At 38.9% G+C, this 25493-nt stretch overlaps 1 protein-coding gene across 1 annotated transcript in view; it reads left to right on the forward strand.

Moving 5' to 3' along the window:
• Window positions 1–297: 297 nt before the first annotated feature.
• LOC139714153 (TOG array regulator of axonemal microtubules protein 1-like) overlaps window positions 298–25493 on the forward strand; it is a gene marked incomplete at its 3' end in the record, with an annotated part of 37011 nt that continues 11815 nt past the window's right edge. The window contains exons 1-3 of the mRNA XM_071625872.1: window positions 298–2415; window positions 16894–17026; window positions 19048–19188. Coding sequence (XP_071481973.1) covers window positions 469–2415; window positions 16894–17026; window positions 19048–19188 — 2221 coding nt within the window. The remainder of the gene's footprint in view (window positions 2416–16893; window positions 17027–19047; window positions 19189–25493) is intronic.

The raw sequence follows: 25493 nt of genomic DNA on the forward strand, positions 1-25493 counted from the left end.
CAAGCAGTTTGAAGTAAAATCATTATACAAATCATTTTCACACAGAATGTTTAAACAGAATATTGCTTATGCATTTGACCTTGCGACTTCGTACAAGGTACCAATGCATGATTTGAATGCAGGGCATCAAGACGGTGTGTGGTTTTGAATCATGATTAGCGGTGATGTCTGAATCTGCGCTTTGATGGACCTGCCATCTGAATGCTGCAGAGCGCCATCTCTTGAGCGGCTATCAACTAATATTTAGGTCACGTGACAAAACGCCGTCTCTCGCCATTTTCGCATTGCCATGTAAATTGCCGAATGTTTATATCGCTGACCTGATCGCATTTCAGTCTATTTTCCTCGGAAATCAACTTCCGTAGAAGATGTGATTGTGCAACAGATCATTTGCAAGTGGCGCCTTATCATCTCACTATGAGTGTCACACGAGACAACAGAGGGTAATGCGACTTGTATGCTGCTTCGATGGCCGGAACGGTTGCCAAGTTGCCTGTATACAACTTCGGGCAAGGTGAGCGCCGCACGGTAATGAATGGGAACGATGCGGACATCAAGCGAACTATGGATGAAGATGATCTTTTCCGACAGTTGCGAGACGATAGCTATGCCCAACACAGAGAATATATCATAGACGAGTTGATTTCAAGAGTAAGGAAAAATGGAGGTAAAGTACCATTCAAGAATACGCGCTCCTTATTCAAAGGTCTTGCAGTTGTTCTGCAAGACACGAATAAGGATGTGCGAGTTAAGTGCATCCAATTTATTATGGACATGGTGCCAATTCTCAAACAAGACCTTGATTCGTGCATGATGCTTGTATTGTCAGACCTTATTTCAAACTTTGGTGATCCCAAGGTCTCAATTCGGAAGGCAGCTGTTCAGACATTGCACATGTACATGAAGAATACTTCAAATGTTGAGCCAATCTTCAACTCCATCGTGAAGTTTGGGTTAGAAAGTGATGACCCGAAAATCAGGTCAGAAATGGCAGTTTCTATACCCGTCCTTCTAACAGGGGAATTCTCCAAAACCGACCTCTCAATTGTGGCAGGAGCATTAGCTAAAAAGTTCACAGAGGATACAAATTTGATGGTGACAGCTGGTGTTTCTCTTGATAGAATATGCTCCCTTGTAGGAGAGGCAACCTTTGAATCTTACATTGACAACTTGCCACCAACTGTCAGGTCTAATTACTGCAAGCGTACTGGGCGACCAGATCCTGGAACCTCGCAACCTGGTAGTGCTCTTGATTGGAACTCGAATAGAACCTCTGACATCAAATCTAAGAGTGCACCCGTAAAGAATGACCAACAGCATAGACATTCTACTTTGCACTTTGGCATTATCCCACAAGATGTTTTGGATCAATTATCCAATCAAGAGCACTGGACTGAGAGGGCATCGGGTGTGCAAGAACTCAACGCTATCATCTCTGATCTGAAGGACACGGCGCCATTGATTCCACACATGATCAATTTTGTTAGTTTCCTCTGCAACTTATTGGATGATTCTAATTTCAAAGTTGGCCTTCACACTCTGGAACTGTTTCAAGGGCTTGTTGGAAAACTGGACCAGAACATCAAGCCATATCTTAGACATGTTGTGACTGCATTGTCAAAGCGCTTTGGTGACAACAAGACTGTTATAAGACAAGCAAACATGAAGGTCATGATCCAGCTCATGCAGGTTGCTGGTTCCAAAGCAGTTGTTCATGCAGTATCAGAGCTGAAGAACCATCGGAAATCAGGCGTCAGAGAGGAAGCTTTAAATGTCATAATTGCAGCTCTTCTCACCTTTCCTAGCTATGACTTTGATCTGCCAATGCTTTGCAGGACTTTATCGCAATGCCTTAATGATCCAAAGAGGAGGATCCGACAGGCATCATTGGAGCTTTTTGCTGTCCTTGCCCAAGCAATGGGGCCGACAAGAATAGGTCCACTCATTGATGCTGTTGACAAGGTTGAACTTGAAATGTCAGAGGAAGGTGTGATGCGAGCAGTGCAGGCGAGATTAGCAAGACGGCAGCTGCCAAGACTCAATGAAGATGGGCTGGTAGAGTATGCCTCGCAAACTCCTTCGTCAGCTGCAACCACAGGCAGAAACCCCTTTGGGGGTCATGACACAGAATGGATCCTGAAAGCAGCCCGGAACACTAGTGCTAAAGAGCGCGCATTCACCGATCCTGGAATCGAGCTCTCCCAGCCATCTCCCACAAGGGGCAAATATTCAACAGGGAATGCTGCCAATCCAGAGTCTCAGCCCCAAAAGCGTTTTTTCAGCGCAGGGAGAGGCCGCTCCAAACTGCCATGGGAGGAAGTGGCAGATCCCAGGGCAGCGGAGGACCATGACAATGGGAGAGGACATGAAGTAGCAGGCCACGGCAGAGTGCAAATCAATAGTGCTCCTACAAAGGTGAGATTGCATCAGAATAATTACTGGATTATACTGTATAGGGTCCTAAACTGCATTTAAATTTTTCCATATTTCATGTTTCTTTTGGCTAGTAGAATTCTGAAACCCGCGAAAAATATCTTCACAATTTTATCTGCACATGTCGAATGGGTTGAAAATTGCACAGTGTGAATTCAAGAACCTGTGAATATGTTTTTAAGCTGCTCAGTGCGAAAAAATAATCAATCGCGTGAAACTATTGCATTTACAGTACTGTACAAAATGTCATGTGCCATCCCTTAGCAAGCTCCAAATCATGCAAAATGTTCTATTTTCCATGCTTTCAGACTAAGGATACCTTTATGTGTATGTTCTGCACTTTGAATAGAAGAAGGTTGTACACATATATGCACACGAACACACACTAAGAATTAGATCTTAAAGATTTACGTGAGGAGACATAGCATTGAATGCTGATGCATTGACTCAATAACTTAAATTAAGATAGGGTTCTCTCTAAAAAGCCATACATTATCTTATGTACATTGTTATGTGAGTACAAACGTTTGATCATGAAATGAGAGAAGCTATATGAAATGGGTAGTGGAACGGAGAAAATTTTCACATTATGAAAGAATGTTTTCTACAAATAAAGTGGAAGGCAATTAAATTAACTTTTTGCTCTTTGCACTTTTTGGTTGAAATAAAGTGTACAGTGCTTATTTACTAGGAAATGATACAGGTATGTATAGGTGTATCAGAAAAACAGATTCACAAAGTGTCAACAAATAACTTCTTTGCAACTTTTATGTCGATGTAGGGCAATTTGTCAATCAGTTGCAATGAAAACATCTCGACGGAAGAATTTCTTGAATTCGAATAAATAACTTCTTGTAACATACATGAAAAAAAAAATGTGTATTCAGCATACTTGTTTACATACTTTTTGGAACAAAAATGCATCAAACTAAATGAATAATATCATTTGTTCATGTGTGCACACCTTTACCAATGGTCATGGCCATACCCAGTTTGTAAAGCTGGGTGCAGTTACATATATGCATGGCTTGACACTAACTTTTTTGTTTGGTGGCCCGATGGGGCCACCAAAATCCTACATTTCAAATTTTTGGTGGCCCGAGAGAAAAATTTGGTGTCCCGAAAAAGCAATAAAAAACAATAAAAGTCTTTTTTTTTTAATGAGTCAAATATTTAAGATTTATGATAGTAAGAATTAGAAGTTGGACATATCTACTCATAAATAAACTTCAACAAACTTGCAACACTCACTCTCAGGCATTCATTCAATCCTTTTCATCCATCCTTTGAACAAATTTAACTGCTAATTTCCGGCGCAAAAAGTTATGAATTTATTGACATACTTTTCAAAAAAATTTGGGTGGCCCGAGGCGGGCCACCAAATTTGCCCCTTTTTGAAATTTGGTGGCCCGACTTTCATTTTTGGTGGCCCCGGGCCACCGGGCCACCGTTAGTGTCGAGCCCTGATATATGTGTTTGATTTTACAGGTATTGATACTATGTCCAAAAAAAAAAAAACACCAACCCTTTCAATAGAATACACATACTGCCTCCTTTATTCAACCCATAGGGGTTAATCTTGTGCTTTTGTAAGAGTCACTGGTCTGTCACATCAATTTAGGTTTGCTATGAAGAGAACATGTAACAATACTGCTTTGTTTGAGCACCCAACCAGTTTAATCCTCTTTGCTCTTCCTGAAGCCACACTACTTGTTCACCAGGCTTTATTGTGTTTTCTCATGAATACATGTACCTTTTATGACAGCAAAGGTACAGTTTAGCAGTACATGTCCTTGTCAACCAGCAAGCATGACAGTACCAATACAAAATGTATGTCCCTTTAGCTGTTTTAAATTCTCATAATAATGTGCTAAAGGGGCCTGTAAATATCAGCTCAATGAGGCTTGTGAACTGCCAATGTACAAAGTGCACACCAAATGTAATAATGGCACATACATTTGTACACTTGTAACATCATCAAGATGTATACAAATTGTATGTTACCAGTGTAGGAACAAACTGTTTGAGATGAGAGCTAATCCAAACACTAGTACAGAAGTATTAGTATAAATAGTGTCTCATTTGGTAAATTGCGATGCATCAACCTGGACTGGCAGGACCAGAGTACAGTATATACAGTACCTGACATTAGTACTGTAGCAAGTATAATGATCTGTACTCCTCAAATTTAGAATGCCATCACTTGATGAGTGTAATTGATAAGTCCTCAATTTGACTCTTTGGCAGAAGCGACTGGAGCTGAACAATGAAACATTTGTCTTAGGGTTTGTGCATACAAGTATCTTTGTACTAATGTACATGTAGTTTTCCCAGAATTTTAACTTCACTGGTATTGTAGATGATGTCTGCTGCATGGGAACAGCAGATTACTTATTACCTGATCCCTTCCCTGTCCCACCAATTGACCATCCTCTCAAAATAGAAAATTACAGTGACTGGCTCAGTTGATTCATATTTGGTAGATTAAACAAGCTTCCATTGTGTTACAGCTGCACTCACTTTATATCTTCAGAGTTTACTCAAATTGGACAATATCAAAAGAATTCACTGCAAAAACTTCGCAGAATTTTGCCAGTGTGACCGCAAAGATCACGAAAACCTTGCGATCTTTAAATTTACGATCTTTTACCAGTGTGACCGCAGCTTATGAGACAACGATCTCAAAGGCAAAGCTGAAGCTTCTTGCCATCTTCACACTCAGTAAAGCAGCATGTAACAGGGGAGGGGAAACCATATGCTTACAAAATATGAGTCTTTTTGTTTTTCTCTTTTTATTTTGGACTTGTAAATTTTAGGTTCGGACAAGTAAAAAATTGAAAAACTGGGTACCTACTGGTCTGACAGGGACAGGTCGGGCCATTAGAAAATGGATTAGTGTGCAGCCCAGCTTTATGATTTTTTTTTTTAAAAGAATTGTTTAAAACTTCAAAGAGCATTGAAATTTTCTTCCTGTCACATACAGCTCCTGAAAAGGCCTAAAATATTTCTGGTGTATTATGATTATCTGTTCAATATACTGTAGAACTGTACATACAATGTAGTATACAATGTACAGTACAACTGTACATGTATCACACTTCAATTTGCCAACTGTGTAAAAGTACTCATTAATCCTTTTCGAATTTGCTATGTATTGTATACAATATATCATACTCATACAATATATTGTTAATGCATGCATTTTTTTTCTTATTTAGAGGCTCCTCACATGCATTACTTTTGATTCATTTTATATGATCATGAATAGAAAGCAAAATGCCCTCTTACATGTAGTTCTAATTTTTAGAAGTATACTGCTCTCTGAATGTCAGCCTTCTACATGTATTCACTTTCATTGGTTTAGGCACCCCAAATTTTTGGTCTTTTAGAAAAAAAGGAAAAGTCCAGCTACAGTTCTGTACTAAATTGGCTTAGAGTGCATGGCCAGAGTTTATTTGGAGACAATTGTCCCAGTAGTGTAAGATCAAATCAGCAACCTCATGCCAATGGTTGGCATTGGATCAACAAAGACCCCGTTTACAGTGCGGGGCCGGGCTCGGCCGCGGCTGAGCCGCGGCCGAGCCCGGCCTCTATTGCGCGGCCAAGCCCCGCAATTTTGTCCGTTTACACTGCTGGGCTCGGCCGCGCTTTTGATTCAAACCTTTCAATATTTTGTCGTAGTGGCGCTCTGCTTGTAAACAAATGCAATTTGGTATTGTCTGGTTTTCAGACCCTTTGCCAAATGAATTCCGTGGCGACGAAGTCGCCGTTCGGGCAAAGGCCTTTGCCGAAGGAAAGAATCCTTTGCAGGACAAAACCACCTTAAACTATACTAGTTTTCGACGTTGAGGGGGTTAATATCCTGAATAGCGAAAGATACAGACAGAGGGTTTTGAAGCCAGACTAAAATTGGCCGCGCATTTGGCCCAGTTTGCGTTTACACCAAGAAATGGCCGGGCTCGGCCGCGGCCGAGACCACCTCCAGAGCGAGGCCAAATGCGAGGCCAATTTTGGCCTCGCATTTGGCCTTTTGCGCGTTTACACTGAAGCGGGGCTGGGCACGGCCGCGGCCGAGCCGCGGCCGAGCCTCGCTCTGTAAACGGGGTCAAAGTTCTCTAAACTAAAACATCCCTTGCCTCCCTGTTCTCCGCCATCACATGCTAGTTTCGAGTAAGTTGCATTTTGTGCAATATAAACATGACATGATGAGGCCTTACTAAAGGATAAGTAAGTGCATTAAATGTGGAAATATGCATGCATTTTGTGCAACATGAAACTAGTGCAAAAAGCACACTTTTTTGTTGTTGCTAGTTACAAGTGTACTGGTACATTGTATACATGTAATTAGAAATGCTATTTTACATCTTTATTCTGGGGAATTTAAGGCACGCAAAATTCATCTTATCTGGCTGAGTGCAAAAACTTAATCGTGCGAATTGTGGCAGTGCATTTCCATTTTTTCAGTTGTGGAGATATAAGTACATTTATAACGCTTCACTGGTGCTGGGCCAGATCATGCACTTCAGCTTTGGGTTGGTGTGAACATGCCTTTATGGCATGGACAACAGAGTGGGGGTAGTTTGTTTTCTTGTTTTTTTAATGTTTTCTTGAAGCTGTGGACCTACATATTGTAGCTATTCCTTGCCAAATTGCTTATCTTGTTCTTACATCAGAGATTGGCAAAAATCAGGTGATCATACCTGATTGGATCATAATCACCTGATCTAATAATGGCTTGTAGAATTACAAATTTGTAGATTGTCAGATGTTTCACATTATATTTTGCTCAAATCAAGTTAGCTACATGTACAGTAGCTAACTGTACTGTAAACTGTGGAAATATACACCCAAGAGATGCTCAACCTGAGAAATGTGATAGTGTAATCCTTTCAGACTTTAAGAGGGAAACAAAAATGTAGGGCCTATGTACCATGTTCCTGCACATATCGAACTGAATGAGCTGACTGAAAACTATGAAATGTATAGGCATAAAGTACACTGTACATACAATGTACCTGTAGGAGGGATGAGAAAGGGTGTGTGTGGGGAGGGGTGGGGATTGATGCAAAAATTTAATTAAAGGATATTCCATCATCCAAAATATATTTGTTTATCTTGAATATACAGTGTATCTTGCTCCTAGAGAAGCTTCACATGGATTACTAGTTGGCTATTCAATGTATGAGATTGTATGGCGAAAGCTAAACTTTGTGTGAGTGTCTAATTAAACCGCTCTCGTTTAACTGAGTCACCTCTAAGTTTATGAACCCACATACTGATGCCTATTCCTCTGCTTTTCCACACATGACAGCCAGAAGTGTTCAGAATATTTCCATTATATTAAATATGAACTGCTCTTGGGCTTGGATTTCTGGCTTCAGCTAGGTGTAATGAATAGTGCTCGGCATCAGTAAGGCATACCGACTGTGGCCTCCAGTGTGCAGCATTGAGTGAACTGTAATCCCCTCTGTGATCAAGTGAAGTTATATTCAGTCTGTCAGGATTGACCTTTGGGTAAATTTTGTCGTAAATCAGCTGTGTGGGATGCTACTTGGTGGAAGACAGGCAGCATCTTTGCCCAAGATTCATCTCTAAGGGCAACCTTGCAAATAGAAATATTTGATTTGCCTTCAGCAATTCATTGTTCATGTGTTTTTCTGACCTTTGTTTTATGGAAATATGCTTTAGAGGTATTCCAAAAATAGACAAAGTAAATACAAAAGACCCATCTCAAAATCATTTTCAAATCATCATTTTTTCAAATCATTGTCATATCGATGTACATGTACATGCAAGCTATAAAGTCTGCAATTCAAAGCAAAATCATCACCATGCTGAAAATGCCAATTTCGTGGGTGAGTAATGAAGGAGCAGATTTGAATTTTCAAACTTCAGAATATCAGCAAGCAAGATGTTGATTATAAGTAGATAATGTAAGCTATTAAAGGTTATCACCTTAATGTGATCAGTATGTAATGTTTTAACCTATGGGTAGAGAGATACAGTACATTGCTCCCTTCTTCAACTTAAAGAAAAAAAAAGTAGAGAACACACAAATTTACTTGGTTGAACTACAGCAGAAATGGGTGTATGATGCAGTCAAACATATGCTAAAAAGCTTTGTCATTGCTGTAAGCAACTGTTTGGACACTAAAGATTAGCATCTTCTACAAACTGTATCTAATTGTGATGTAAACTTCTAGACAAAAGCTTCTTCAAACCACTCTTTTTGAAAGGAAATGTTAGCAACAACATTCTGCAAAAGATATACTAGTAGTGCGTTAAATGCATGTACAGTTGAACCTCTCTTATCCGGCCTCCCTTTATCCGGATCTCTCTATTATACGGACGCAATCTCGCTGTGATTTTTTCCTCTTTTTTATAATTACGGGAGGAAGGGGGGATTCCCAACTCCTTGAGAACTCCTACACAAACACACATGAATTACATATACTTGATACATTTCCTAATAGTTATTTAGGTAAATAATCCCAAGAATTTATAAAAGAAAATGATTTCATTCTTGCAAACACGAACCTCTATTTTGGGGTCTGTTACTGAGTGTAACAATGAAAAGGTTGCAGTATACACATTACTACATGTGGTACTACAATGGGCTACTGTACATGTGTATGTATATTATGTACATGTATAAAGCATTGAGTCTCCCTTATCCGGCCAAATCCCTTATCCGGATGAGCCCCGGTCCCGACTTGTCCGGATACGAGAGGTTCAACTACAATGTGTATACCTTTTCCGGTGTACCAGGTATGAGAGTCTGTTAACAGTGGTACAGACCGTGTATAAAAATGCTATTTTATGTCATAGCTACTGCACAGCATAGAACTCAGAAGATTTGCCATTATGTCTTTTCTTCATTTGAGAAAAGGCTGAATGGAAATGGTATTGCAAAACTCAATTTGGCAGCGCTAATTCTTTTGTGAGGGGTAAAGAATCAGATTTCATTGAACTTGTGACGGAGTAATGAAATATTGACTGATCATGTTGGCTGAGAAAAATGTACGGTAGGATACAGTTGTACCGGTAGTTGAAAATGTCGCTCTCTTTTTAATCTCCCTTTCTTTTTCTTCCATCTTTTTGCTGATTGACCCTGTTAGCAACTGAAGATTCTGTACATACAAGTAATGGCCTGTGGTTCCCTAACATAACAATATTGCTCTCATTTCGACAAATTTCTAAATGATTTAGAATACCTCACTGCATGTTTATTTTTGTCTATTATAAATCATGAAAGCCTATCAAGACTTTACCGAGAGAATGGTGTGTCACAGAAGTAATTCTGACATACTTTTGTTGACCTTTGACCGTTTTTGAATTACATATTTACAGTGTACATAATAAAAACAAAACAAAAAATGGTTAATTATAAAACTATAAAAGAAAATGGACGGGCGGTTTTAGGGACTAATAAGACAGGCGGTTTCGGGCATTTCAGGGAGCAATAAGACGGGCAGTTTAGTTGCTAATGGGTTAATTTAATTGCTCTCTTCTTTTTCTGCATAGAGTACAGTGTATCTTCTTGTCTAATGAACTAGGTACAGTGAACACATATCAATATGACACACAGTGAACGTTGTAGATTCTCTCGCTCTCATTATCAGGTGAGTGCATGCGCACTGGGAAGGATGCATGAAGCATGAATGTCAAACTTTCCGGCCCACAAACTATTTGTATGCTGCCATTGTCATTGCTTCTGGCGAAGTGCTGCCTTCATTATCATTAAGTAACGATTGTGTGGAGCAAGGTTAGTCAAGGGCAGTGTTGCAGCCGAGGAACCCAGTTCATACATGCCCGTGCAACACTGAGCAGATGAATTCCTAAGTGGTCATCTTCCTAATATCGAGATGGCGATTAAGTGTTGCAACTGTGCTGTTTGACCCGCGGCATTGATACTTCATTAATTTTGTGTGGCTAATCAAGTGTGTCGTAATGATGTACAGATACGTGGTAGGAGGAAAAGTGGCACGCTCCATTGCTGCTTTTCCGTTTGCAGCTATTGGACTGTGGCTAATTCAGCATGATTGTTTTTCTCCTGTTGGTGGAGCTGCCTCTAACAAGGCAGCATGATGACATGGCAGTTCCATTATTTCTAGTATTGCTAAGCAACACTAGTTGCAAGTACCATTAGTGTGGCATTCATCATAGGCAATCTTGTCATAGACAACTGGACATCAAGACGACAGCATCTGAGCTTGCTTTCTCACCTTTTCATGCCCCACTTAAAACAGAAGTGTTCAATTCTTTGATTCTCTTCTTACAAACATGCATGTTTGTATTGCATTGAAATTAAAGTCTCAATTCATTAGTACATGTATATCTTATGAAATGCTGAAAATATCACTCCTGTAGTAATTATGAATCCACATAATTGGTCACCATTATCTATACACAATGTATAATTATTTCATTCTTTATTTATTCAATGCCCATTTGTGAGAAAGACTTTTACTCTCCAGAGAAGTAGAGCAGTTTGTACTCTGAAAGTGACTTCCAAAATAAAACCTTAAAAGTCAGTAAGTTTGCATGCTTCTGTTGCTTTTCAAGTAATACATGTTAATTCAATTCTTGTATTTTTAAGATTTCCTAAACTACATGTATCTTGTATACTGTCATCCTAGATTCTATCTTGGCAATTGTTCACAAAACAGTAGATGAATAAAAACGTAAGGTTTATTATCGAGGAGTAATAATGATTAACAATTTGAAACTCCTGCTCTACCAATATAGCGTTCTTAGATCCATCTTTCAATTTACCATTGACATAGCAAACATTGAACTAGCAGGTTGTAATGATAATGAAAAGATTAAATGACCGCTATTTAGCTGACTTTCAGATGCCTATACGCTACATTGTTTTGTCCCCATAGGGGGCAGTAGACCAACAGGTACAACCTGTAGTTGTGACGGTGTGTGTGTGAAGTGTGCTTGCCTTGAGCAGAACAGCCAGGACATCATTAATTTGTAATGAGAATTGATTGCTTTCTCTACGCTTCTTTGTCCACCTCTATTGTATTCTTTCGTAAGGCGTGTTTCAGAGTGAGGGACTTCGTATTCCCTGCACAATAAATTGTGCTGGAATCCTTTCTCACCCCCTGCTTTTTGAAGTAGACTACTGGTGTATAGCCCTGGATATGTTAGAATGGTTGAAAGGACTGTAATAGGGTGAAGGGTGCATTTTAGGGTCTGGGTAGCTCTATTAGGAGTGAAACGTTTGCACCCTGCTTCTTATGTATATGTTTACCCAAAGTTCAGTGCATTGGAAATTGGTTTCAATTGTTACAGGTCAATTCCATTGTGACTTATGGGACAAAGTGACAATTTTCAGCAATTTCAAACCAGTATTTTGAGAAAATAACTGCATCAAATGCATTTTTCTCAGTTCATGGTTAGATCCATCATATCACAGTTTATGAAAATACCATACTTAGTTTGAAAAGTATCATTGCATTATGTACAGCAACAAAAAATTGCTGTCGTGACTTATGGGACATTTTAGGACCACCGTTTTTCAAATGGGAAAGTAAGTTCTGAAATATTCTTACACACAGAGTCTCTGGAAAGATATTTTCTTTCCTGAATGTAGCAAAGGGTTGGTGCTAACCCTGAGCCAAGTGGTGTGAATATCTACTCATTGGTACAGTAACAGGATAGGGAAAACCAGTGTGACTGATGAGACACAAAAACGTGACTTATGGGACGCTATCAACTACCACATTTTGAGATTGAGAGAATAATATTTACTGATGCCGGAACAAGTTCTAGAACATCATAAAACCAATCTATGACCAAAGAACATTCAGAAAATAAGCCATCTGAGAATTATACAAGCTGTATTATGGTCATAATAGTGTATCAGAAATGATACATAAATTCTTCAAAAATTGGCAATTTTCATGAAAAATGAAGGTTTTTCGGACATAACTCCACTCCATGTTCACCGATGTTCACAAATGAGGTATCAAAATATCCATTGTGAAAGGCTGCTTTGAGTAAACAATACCAGATCATCTAATTAAGCTTCATTAATCATCTATACTCAATAGTTTGATTTTCATAAAATGCAACCTTTCCGTGGAATTGACCTACAGGGAGTGTACCAGTACTTGTGGAGAAATTGAAATTTGTTCCTGGTTCACTGGGCCGAAGAAAGTTAGGCTCTTTATGTACATGTACGGCATTTTCTCAAAGAAATATGCAAATTCTGATAGCATACTGTGACAAATTTTATTTCCTGTAGGCATTGCATTTCTATTCGGTCATTGAATTCAATATTTTGTTTGTAGATTTTTTTTTTCCGCGAATGACAGGGGTAATTAAAGGCACATGGTCCCGGTGGTTTAGTCAAATGCGGACGCGGGCGCATGGTGCAAGTTTCCTATAGAGACATTATACGCTATCGACTCCTCTTTAGCACTTATGCTTTGACCCATTTCCCTGAGTCCGAAGAAGTCCGATTCACTGTAGTGAGTGGTCAGTTCACAGTTTGGCTCATGATTAGGCTGAGGGGGATGACAGCTTTAGCAAACTTCTTTTGTGATGTCATAATAAGTAGCACATTATATGCACGCACCCTGGCATTAATACAGACTGCGTGATGCGCAGAAAAGACAACGAAGGCAACGTTACTTAGCAACACCTACGCGCTTTACTGTTGATGACAGCTGAACTTCGGTAATCTTCGTATCAATGCTAACGGTGAATCGGCAGTATCGTCAACAGCACCCTCTACACTACCGGGACCATGCACCTTTAAAGCAGTAACCATTGCTTATTTTTTTTTTTTTTAAAGCACTACTTGATTCAGCATTCATTGTAGGTAGCTGTAAAAACTATAATCCTTTTTGCTGTAAGATTTTTAAGTTCGATCCTAGAAATTTTTTGTACTGTCAACCCATATGAAAACTCATGGACAGATGCAGTAAATGTCACACTTCTACTAGAGATTAGATTGCGAGTAGTGTACTGTAGTTCTGGAATGACAATCCGAGCAAAGAAACTCATTTCTACACACACACCCACAAATGAGTTTTTTCATGGGCAGTTCAGATTTTAAGGGGTTGAATTCTGCAGTGTGCTTGTTTCCAATTCTGTCATCAAATACACTACATGCAAGTGCTTGGGGTGAGAATCTTAATCTGATCTGATCTGTAAATGTTGTTTGCAACCGTTCAAGTCGTGCTGCTTGATTAGCAAAATTATGAGTATCGTGCAACAGGCTGACCCTGACATTCATGTGAGTGTCACGAGAATGACAGTGTGAACAAACATCTGCCTCACACAAAACACTGAAGCGCAGGACACTGTGAGTTTTGACGAGATGCGACTGGCAGCTAGGAGGAGTATATGTATTTGCGCTTCGGCTGAGTCAATAATCAGTATCAACATTGTCTAGTATCAGCGTAGTTGGGGACATGTTTGATGAGTAGCCTTTCATTGCCCTGCCAAGGTTTCAATTGCAGGGGGGTTCCGCTCGGCACACTCCAAGCTAGGAGAACAGAGAGACTGCCAGGACAACAGAAAACAAACCTGGCCGCTCCTCACCTATTCAGTCATGGGAACCTTTGTGCACATTTAGATTTCTTTGTACAGTCCACATTCAACAAGTGTCTCTTTTTTTCAGGAAAAAAAAAGGGAAATGTGTGTGTGTGTGTGTGTGTGTGTGTGTGCATGTGCATGCAAGGACCAAGTGCAGAGTACTATAAGAGCTGTTGTTTTTGCTTTACAGATATTGTTACAAATGAGGAGGTCACCAACATTTTCTTGTGAGTGAGGTTTTTTTTTTTTTGTGTGTGTGTGTGTGTGTGTGTGTGATATTTTGACTTTGAGGCTATCATAAGTGCAGTAATTCCTTTCCATTGCAATATTTTCTTGTGTTGTTAAATTTGCGACCCAACCATGATTTGCAAAATTTGCAGTAGTTAAGCCCTTTTGAAAATAACAGCTTTTACAGTAACCAGTTTCTGTATGGTTGCCAGTCCAGCAGATGTTGTAAAGTTTCAAGACTCTCGATAATCAAGATTTGCTAATTCTTACTCTCCCTTTCTGTCAAACATCACACCAATTATCTATGTCAGTGCTATTAAAAAAGAATTCTAAAAGAAATTAACTGTATCATTTTTTGTAAATCTTTTTTTTTTTGGGGGGGGGGTGTTAGGGGAATGGGATGCTGGTGGGAGGGTGTCATTTAGTTGCTATACATAGATACTTAGTAATCTTTGGCTGCGTTTATCATCTGTCCCAAGTTTGAAATAGCTTTCCATTTCCATACCCACTACCAAAAGTTGTTTCCAAAGCCCTTTACAAACGCCTTTCAAAATAAGTTGCGTTTATCAACTCATCGCCACCACAAAAACTGGCCTTATCACTGCACAGCTGCATTACACCGTTTGACCCAAGGAGAAGGGGTCATATACGGCGTGCGCATTTTTGTTTTGGCTAGCTATGATAGTGTTCCTATATGGTACATAATGTGTACTATATCATAGCTCCGAGGGCCAGTTTTGGACTTTCAATTTCAGTTCATGTTGAACCTCGGGCTCTGCCCACAAAAGCAGCAGATACATCGTACCTCACGTCCTCTGTCCGCAGTCAAAACCATAAATACCTGGTTAGAGAAGAGCGATCAATACAGAAAGCAGCTTACAAACAAACAAATGAACGTCTACGCTATAGTACGTATTAAGGTATTACACAGTGCACATGACATGCACAAATTCCGTAATACACACTGTGCTGTGTGTGATGTTTGGCGTGGCGCGTGTCTTTTCAGAAACCGGAAACGCATGGTTGGTAACCGCAGTACAAAGTCGTTTCAAAACAGCTCTGTGCTTGTGTCACTTCTAGAACCGTGTTTCTGGCTGAAACCTGTTTCGGAAAGCACAAATTTGTGGTTTTCAAAAAGGCTTTCCGAACCCCATAATCAAAACAGCTTTGCATTTATCATCTCTAAAAAAAATCCCTGAAAGCACTATGGAAAACCAATTTCAATTAAAAAAAGAAAGAAAGAAAAGGAGGTGACCCTAAAAAAGGAAGCAGGCGGGGAATTTGACTTCACCTAGATCGGTTACACACGAGAGAAAATTCGTAACTTGAATCATCATTGTAATGATGATTGCAATTCGTCTTTAGAATTATCGGACCTTACACACGCTCACTCGAAAACTGTGATTAGAATTCGAATTCTCGAGCTAAGGCGCTACGTAATCCGTGGTGACTTGTCAATCAAAATGTATGATCGAGTGCATGCATGCGGCGCGCGTATTATCTACGGAAGTGCTTGAAAGGTCATGTAAGCTCCGCCCCTCAAAAGATGTTTTGGAGGTCAAGCATTACACACGCAAATTTCGCACCGTAATTTGAGTGAAACTTCACTGGAATTCACCTCCGGACTAGAATTTGAATTCGTGATTGTGATTAGCATTCGTGATTCTAATTTGCTTCCACACATGCTAAAAATTCGTCATTAGAATTATTTTTCACTGGAATCATCATTCAAATGACGAATTTTTGACCGTGTGTAACCGCTCCTAATGTCATATGCCCAGTACAGCCACACATACTGGTACACAAAACCTCTCCAACAGCAAAAAGCGTGCCATGGCCTTCAACAAAATAGTCTCTATTAAACATTTTCCAAGAATTGTCTGTAGCACATCCCGTAAATGTGATTGAAAAATACTTTGATTCCATTGGTTGGTTGACTTTGTACGTACAGTGTATAATCCTGTTTGTGTTCAGAGCAAGGCAGAGATGAATGATACAGAAGAGCAGAGATTGTTAATAAAAGAGCAAAGTGCTAATATCATACAGTTAAATTAGGTTGCAAACATCAAAAGCATGTTCATAGAGTACTCTGGCTACAAATCTAATCACATGGAGTGCTTTTAACCACAAACTTTAAATTGGTTGTCAACTTATTGATTTAGCACATCGGAATTAGAAATATTGGACAACATACATTTTATAAAATTTGAATGGTTGAGATTGTGATAATGACATCAGGGAAAAAGTTCCATTCATTTAACCTTAGACGTGCTCTCTGATTATTGGGTGAAATTTGTATAGGAAAGTCATAGGAAAGTTATCGCATTCAAGGTCTGTTCAGTAGGACACAGTTCTCGTCATCCTCAAGGTGAAGCGAGGATTTTTCAAGTTCAAGCCATCACAGTATCATTACACCGTGACACTGTACTCTTGACGAGATTGAATATTAGATCAGTGGCACGATCTACAGCTACCTGAATTCACTGGGGATTTGCTGTGAATGAGCCAATCACACACCACAATGCACTCCTATTTTCACGCATTGGTATGACATCAAAAGAATGTTCTCGAAAGTAAAAGATTGTCCTGTGTGCAGAACAAGCTCAATTTCTTGCAGATCAGTTTCTTCCACTTTCTATACTGAAGTCAGTTTTTGCCTGTCATGTGCATTTGCAGAAACATGATGAGGGACCAAGGCGACCACCAATCAAGGCGAGAAACACTTGGAATGGAGGGGACGATGTGTGGGACTCGACTCCGACCACGAGACGCAGCCATGCAGCAACACAAGATCTGGGCTTTGAGCAAGGTAATCATCTGATCCCTCTACATCCAAATGACCATTTACACTTACTATGTAAAAGCTGCCTCCATGCTGTATGAACTGTGCAGCCACCACTTTATGCTCAATGTGACCTCTTGAGTTATGTATAAAGTTTTTTGGGGGAAATAGAGGATATACATGTACAACATAGGATGTTAGAAATGTCATTAATTTTTCATTAAACATTGAAAGTTTAGATTACATTGTAATGCAAATCTTTTCTTTTGTTGTTGCCAGTGAAATGAAAACAGAATAAAATGCATCCATATCAGGGTTCGAAATTGGCGATGGTCCGCTGGCCATTGGCCACCTAAAATCACGTCGGACTAGCTAAAAATCATAAAATTCTGAAGTTACTAGTCCGTCTGGCTAGCCAAAATATTGCTTCAGTGTCAAAATTGATTCTAAGTAGTCCGCCTGGCTAGTTAAAAAAAAAAAGGTAAGTGCGACCCCTGCATATGGTCACCACTTTTCTTAATTGTAATAACACTGCATTCATCGTTCACAAGGGAAGGGTTTTGTAGCTGCTTCTTTAATGATCAAAAACATGATATTCATATTTTTGTTGAATTTGAGAATTGTGAGATCATAAATGCATCAAATTGTCTTGTCTGTACAGTGGGTAGTTGGTTACAATGAATGCATATTTGATCATCAGATGATATGCACTGAATAGACCCAGAGGACTGAAAAGAGAAGAATAAAATAAGTTCAGTTCAGGAGGTTGAATGACGTCAAGCACTTTATGGTGATTCATTAGCTTTTACTGAGGTGCCTCAGCCATCCCTACCTCCCTGCACACATACAAATATAGCCTGCAAAGATACGAAGCAGTCAGGTTGATTTTCAGAGTTTTACCAGTAATGAGACCTCTTGAGACATCCTGTATTCACTTTTGACATAAAGACTCAAATCATCCCTTATCAAATGCAATCGTCCTTCAAGGGCAAATACATATACATGTACATAACATATGTATATGTATATTTTCCTCGATTCTGGAGGGTATAAATGGCTTAAGTTCAGCATGCACCTGGCAAAAAAAAAAAGAAAAGAAAAGAAAAGAAAAAGAGAAGAAGAAATGAGGATTGCTCAAAAAAATCAAAGTAGAGACTCTTCTTGCAGAGGGATGTAAGAGAAAGTACCTTGAGAGAGCTATATTTATTAACCTACAGACCTGTGGGATTAAGTCTATAGCTTCGGAGATTGTATTGTGCGCATGATAGTGCATAGTGTCTATAGTAAGCTCAAAATAGAGCATGGTTTTGCTAAAAAATACCCCTTAGAAATTAATACTGAAAACACAACTGAAGATTGTGTGGTTGTGTTGTGTGAAATAGTCACTCCACCTCATTCTTGCCTGCTTATATATTGTATTCAGGGTTGTTCATATAAGATGAAAACTCATATTATTCTTGGTCAACTTTCACATTGTCTACAATTTCATAACCACGTGAAAATTGCACGTTTTTGAAAAAAAAAGTCTTGATATAGGCCTATACACTTATATACCAGTTTTAATTATCTCCGCTTTGGCCTTCAGTCAATACAGGTAAATTTGATTTGCACATAATTATATCTAAACTGATTCAGTTCAAACAAGTATTTAAAGGTGAAAAAAAGTTTTGTATCACATTTCTTTTTTTTTTCTTTTTTTACATTTGTTTCATACAATTTTCCTACAAATTTGAACCATGGTTACTAATAACTTCACTTAAATCTTCAGATTATGTTTGCACTGATTGTGTCTGTGTTTGTTTCTGTATTTAATGGAAGAAGATCGGTAGTCTAGTGGTACATGTATATCATATTTTTGGGTAGTCTGGTCACTTTTATAAATTATTTCAGACCCGACACTAGAAATTGGTGCTTTATTACCTCTGAATGACGATGGCTAAAACGATATGATAAGTAGACAGTAGTAGTAACCCTTTAATATTTTAATCTACCAGTCTAATATACTTTATCTCTTGTTTTTCTTTTTTTTTCACCCATTACCATTGTAGGTTCCAGTGGGTCATACCGTCAAATTCACCTGGATAAGCTGAAGAGAGCCTCCCTAAATACTTACCCAGGGAGGGGGCGTGACAACTGGGAGGAACACTCACATCCATCAGGAAGCCACAGTGCTCCTGTCACAGAAAGAGGTGGGTCGGTTTTCTGATAATTGCTTTCACTCCCTCCTCCTCCAACAGTTCAGCTGTGAGAAGTCTTGTTCGAACATACTGCGCAGGAATGTCTGTAGGTATGTAGACACTGGAGATGCCTTTGTTCTCAAACATGAAATTACATGCATTCCACAGAATTTGTGTATAATTGCGTACAATGATACAGCAGGATTTATGGATTCTTTTGGTGATAAACTTGTCTGTTGTTGCTGTGCATGTTTTTGTCTCATTGTTACATCTTTGATGGCATAGTAAAGAGTTTGTATGTGAGTACAAGTACTCCTTTAAAGGGATGGTACAGTATTGGTGGAGATGAGAATTGGGCTTTTAACTTTTTGCGAGATACCAAGAAAACACTTATGGAATAGTACAGAGGATACCATTCTAAGCGGAATTCAAAGTTTATTTGATGAAAATCGGGTTTGGAATGACTGAAACATCCAAAAACAAGGTATAACAAAGTGATCGTAGGAATGTGTGGATCCCACACTTATTAGAATCGCTCTGTTTTGGACATCTCAGCCATTTCAAAACCAGTTTTCATCAAATAAACATTTAATTCCTCATGGAATTACATGCTCTTTCATATTTCATAAGAGCTTTTTAATCATCTCGCCAAAAAATATTAGAAACCTGAAATTAGGTCTCAACCAGAACGATATGATCCCTTTAAGGGTGTTGTGGACTTCTCTCAATTACCTCATGATCATACAGAAGAAGGAGATAATCAGCTGCAATACATGTCACTTACAGTCAGCTGCAATACATGTTAAATGACCACACATGTTTTTCATGTAATGCTATGATTTAGAGCATGGAAAGGGAGGCCCATAGTAGGCGTGTCTTCATCAGCCCAAAGTTCAAACTAGCGGGATATTTTGCGGTCTTCGAAAATAGCCTGATACTGTGAATGTGCATCTTCATCACCTTGAACAGCCTGCTTGGGGAAATTAGCTTAAAATTTGACGCATGCGCACTTATTACTCATTACTCTGCTTAGCTCGCAGTTCAAAAGTGGATTCCCCGCGCAAAATCTCCTATATCACCGTATGTACGATACTACAACCAGGGAGGTGAGCAGTACAGCATATTCTCTCCAAAGGGATATCAATAATGCTACTCTTTCTTCTGTCCAGTGAGACATGTTATATGAAATTAACGATTTGCAAAGTTTAAATGAGTAGTAGATACACACAATCTGCAACAATCTTCAACTTAGGTAGAGTGGACCAGAAGAAGAAGTACAAACAAGGATGAAACAGCCAGCATGCTCAGTATTGAGTTTTAAGAAGATGTCAACAACAGTAGGCCTAGTACACACTTGTGATCCTTGAATACACCGTGGGTGTATGTACAAAGTCACTAACTTCTTTGCGCTTTCCAATAATTCCCCACAGCCAGCTGGCTAACCAGAAGCATGGAGGGATCGAGAAAATTTTGGGCTGATGGAGATGCACCCAAAATAGCGCGCTAGTTCACAAATTATCGCGCTAATTCACAAACTAGCCCAAGATTTCTTGGGATATTTTCCCGACCAAATAGCGCGCTATTTGCGTCTTCACCACACAAATAGCGTGCTATTTTGACATCAGGCTAGTTTCGTAACCGCAAAATAGCGCGCTATTTTGAAACTTCGGGCTGATGTCAAACACATGGTATACTATCTCAATATTGTTCTCCCTTTAATCAATGGAAAAAAAAAATTGCATTTTTCTCTGTGAAAGAAATTCAGCAGGAGCTGTATGTCATCTCAAGCGTGAAAATTTGTGAAATCCGATTGATGTACAGTTGAATAAGGGTCATATTTTTATGACGATCTCATGAATCCCCTGCAGGAAAAAAAAAACCAACCAAACAAACAAACAACAGCATAAAGAACTACCATTGGGAATATTGAAATATTGGATTAGGCCCTATATATTTTTATGCCTCCGCAACGAAGTGGCCGGAGGCATTATGTTTTCGGGTCGTCCGTCCGTCCGTCCGTCCGTCCGTACGTCCGTACGTCCGTCCGTACGTCCGTCCGTCCCGTTTTGTTTTTGTCGATATCTCAAGAACCGTGTGGTGGTTTTACATCAAACTTGGTATGAGGGTATATCATTGGGGGATAATACTTTGTGTGGATTTTAGGGTCACAGGGTCAAAGGTCAAAGGTCACAGGTTATTTTGTGAAAAAAATTGAAATTTCATGTTTTTCTCCATATCTCGCAAATGGTTCAAGGTATCTTCATGGAACTTAGTATATATGCTTGTATCGATGGGCGGTGATTATCTAGGGAAGTTGGGGGTCATGGGTCAAAGGTCAGGGGGTCAAAGGTCAAGGTCAACTCCTCAAAATATCACTACTTTCCTTAAAATGCAATGTGCCGGAAGGTTTTTTTTTTTAAACTTGATGTATGGCATGTATTACCCAATATATATTTTTGGGGAAGGTTTTTGCCAAAAGGTCAAAGGTCAAAAGGTAAAAGGTCAAGTGAAAGTGCTAAATTGCACTTTTTCCTCCATATCTCGAAAGTAACTTAAAGGTATCATCATGAAACTTACATATTTATGCATGTTCAACCTAACAGTGATTCTCTTTGGAACTGTGAGGTCAAAGGTCAAAGGCCAGGTTTAGATAATGCTATTTTCCCATTTGATACTGAAATTATACTTTTTCTCAATACCTTGAAAATTACTCAATGCATAAACTTATAACAGGGTCAAAAGTCAAGTAAAAATCATCAGTTCCCCAAATACCTGCACTCTGACATTTTAATCATTCATCCAATTGAACCTAGTTCTAGGAAAGTGAACATTCAGCACATTTGTGTCAAACCTGTCATTTTAATATTTTGCCAATTGTGTGAAACTGTCATCACACATTGTCAAGACATTGAACTATAAACCTATCAGGAGAACCATGCATTATGGCGGAGGCATATCAGTAGCCGTAGCGATATATCTAGTTATATATATATTTTTTTTTTGATGAATATTTCTTTGAACACATCCTGTCATGTGTTCTGATCTTGAGTTTCTTGTTTTTAAGTTTAATGAAACAGATACATTATCATGGAAATGGTTTAAGCAGGGCAACTCTAGAGCATAAATACTCCTGTTACTGAAGTGAAGATTTGAGCTTTGGGTCAAATTTGTAAAGTCGTTTGCAAACTATATGAAAATTATGAAAGTATAACATTGAACTTGCCAGTGTGGATTGAAATAAACCTCTCTGATTGAGTTTGATAAATGTCAAGATCTCATCATTCGAAGAGATATTAAAGATAATAAAAAGTTTTGGTACCTCAAAAGTTTCCTTGAATTTCCTTGTCTTAGTTTGTGTTTCAGGTTAAAGTACCTTTCATATAACTAACACTGTGAGACTTACTAGCCCCAAAGTGTTCTCATGTCTTAGTAATCATGCAATTAACTGCGACCAGCAGCCCCATACGCATAGCGACCAGCAGTCCCATACGCATAGCGTAATCGGGCTTCGCATTGTAGCATTCAGGATCATGACAGATTTAGTATCGCAGGATAAATGTCAACTTAAAATCCCAAAAATTCTTCAATTTGAAGACTTACCAATTAAGGTGAAGTATTGAAAACAGGCTTCGGGCAACGTTTGGTTCTGCCTATAGTCCCTTTCTGTTCAAATTGATGACTGAATGTGACTCGGTCGAGAGGACCTTGGGAGAGCTACATACACTGAATACTACAGCCAGTGCATGCGAACACATCACATGCGCACAAATTTCAAATCCATCAACGGATAAGATGTTTGTGTGCGCATGCGCTGGCCGTAGTAGTCAGTGTATGTAGCTCTCCCAAGGTCCTCTCGACCGAGTCACATTCAGTCGTCAATTCGAAAAGAAAGGGACTATTGGCAGAACCAAACGTTGCTCGAAGCCTGTTTTCAATACTTCAACTTAATTGGTATGTCTTCAAATCGAAGAAATTTTTGGATTGTAAGTTGACATTTACCCGCGATACTAATTCTGTCATGATCCTGAATGCTACAATGCGAAGCCCCATTACGCTATGCGTATGGGGCTGCTGGTCGCAGTTAGCTATGCGTACAATGGGCTGCACGCTGCTGGTCGCAGTCAGTGGTTTCGTACAATATTTATCGACGCCGTACGGCGACGGCTCTGGTACGAAACCATTATTGCATGATTACTAAGACATGAGAGCACTTTGGGGCGAGTAATTCTCACAGACAATGTACTTTAACGTGAAACACAAACCAAGACAAGGAAATTCAGGGAAACTTTTGAGGTACCAAAACTTTTTATTATCTTTAACCTTTGGAAACTTTATGGTATTTTCAAAGGTTTCCCCCAGAGAAAATCCATTGTTAATTGGATACGCTCAGATTCTTTTCAAACTGCTTTAATTGAGTTTCTATCTTTAGTCTATCATTTGGAGTTTTTGTGTACCATACATGTGTGACTTTCTACAAGAGGTGACTTTGGAATGAACATTTGTGTGTCCACTGACAAAGGTAACTGGATTTATTTAAATTCATAAGACTGTATGCAAAATACACCAGTATTGTCTTCAATATCACTCAAAGCAGCATAGTTCTTGCAAGACACATCACATGCCTACAGTATACAATGGCCTATACGATGCATGTAGAAAGTATGCAAAGTCAGTGACAGGCTATTGGGTTCCTGATCTATTGAAATGAATAATACAGGAGAGGAAGGAGAGATTTAATTTTGAAAATGCAGTCGTAAATCTGATATAGGCCATGTAAAATGAGAAGCTTTCTTTGATGCCATTAAAAAAAAAAACAACCCTGATTTTTCTCATGATGCGTCCAAGATTGAGCATATCAAGGGCTCGACAGTAGCTTCGAGCAGCAATCCTCTCTCATAACGATCACTTAATATTTGACTGTGTTGTATTCCTGTTTGTAGACTGGGAGAGACTCTTTAGATTGGTTTATTTTCATTCTTGACATCCAAGATTTGGGATGAAAGGATGCGTTCATTTTCTTCGTATGTCGATGAATACAAAAGTAATCGGCAAATGCCTTCTTTTTTTCCCCTACCATGTCCGCATCAGGGTAATATGAGCTTTGTGATTTTATTTTGGTGTTTAATATGGAGATCTTGAGCTGGCTGTTGTGTATGCTCAAACAAGGGATGTGCGGCATCAAATTTCAGGTTTATTTGCATCAATTCCAAAATACTTGCCTGTTTTGCCAACCAAAGCATCAAAACACTGACTAATACAGAAGGAGAGACCCTGATAAAGGACAACATAAGAGTTTATTGCTTCAGAGGTTTAAAATTCTACCCAGAAGAGGCAATGATCTTACTTCAACTTTTTCTTTCGTCAGGTTGCAAACAAGATCAGTTTATAATGAGGATGGCCATGTGAGAGAGATTTTACTTATTCTTGGTTTTGAATCCAAGCCTACTGTTTCAATATTCAAAACTTTGAAAGAACCCTGGCAAACCAAACAAAGAAGGACCCCAACTTTTTCTGTTTTTCTGTAGGCCTGTATATATGCTGTATTTGTTACTTTTTTTTAGTGGGGGGGGGGGGAATTGTTTTGCAAGATGGCTGTTTTTACCATTTAAAGGCAAACATGCTTTGTATTGTCTCCAAATCGGAAAATCTCTAAAGTTTTCTCCAAAAGAGGGATAATACTTATTTCTCATTCTGTCACTATGGGTCTCCATTGCAAGTTCAACCATTGTGAAATTGTCTTCTAAGTCCCAGTTTGCAAAATATTATCTTTGTGAAATGTATTCTGCCATACAGTAGTATACGGCATGTTTTCTCTTATACACTATCACGTGAGAGATGCATTACATTATAGCTGCAGCTAGACAGCACAGTGTGTTGGTGTACACTGTGCTGTCTAGCTGCAGCTATGATTAGCAGCCCAAATGTATGATGATCCAAGGTAAAACACAGATCTGATAATCATCAATGTTTTGTGGTTGAAATAATGCTTTATACAAATTCAGATGAAGAAATATTTTCCCATGTAGTAAGATTCACAACTTATTCAATTGCAAAATTTTGCCATGTTGGTGATCAGTTGGACAGTAATATATGTATATTCCATAAAATTAATTTTGCCTCTGTAACTAAAATTGTCCTCGGGAAATCTTAGGGAAATAAAAGATGATGTTGTTGCCTTCATTTTATTTGTATTACTTTATCAAGTGAAGCCAAGAGAAACTGACCAGCACTTCTCATGTAACCCATAACGTTTATTAATATCATGCATAACTTCATTGTTTTCATATTCATATGATAGTAATTTATGTTGTCAACAT

This window comes from Diadema antillarum, unplaced genomic scaffold, assembly GCF_040938485.1.
Source record: "Diadema antillarum isolate AM-2024a unplaced genomic scaffold, OU_Dant_1.0 seq00002176_RagTag, whole genome shotgun sequence".
NCBI lineage: Eukaryota > Metazoa > Echinodermata > Echinoidea > Diadematoida > Diadematidae > Diadema > Diadema antillarum.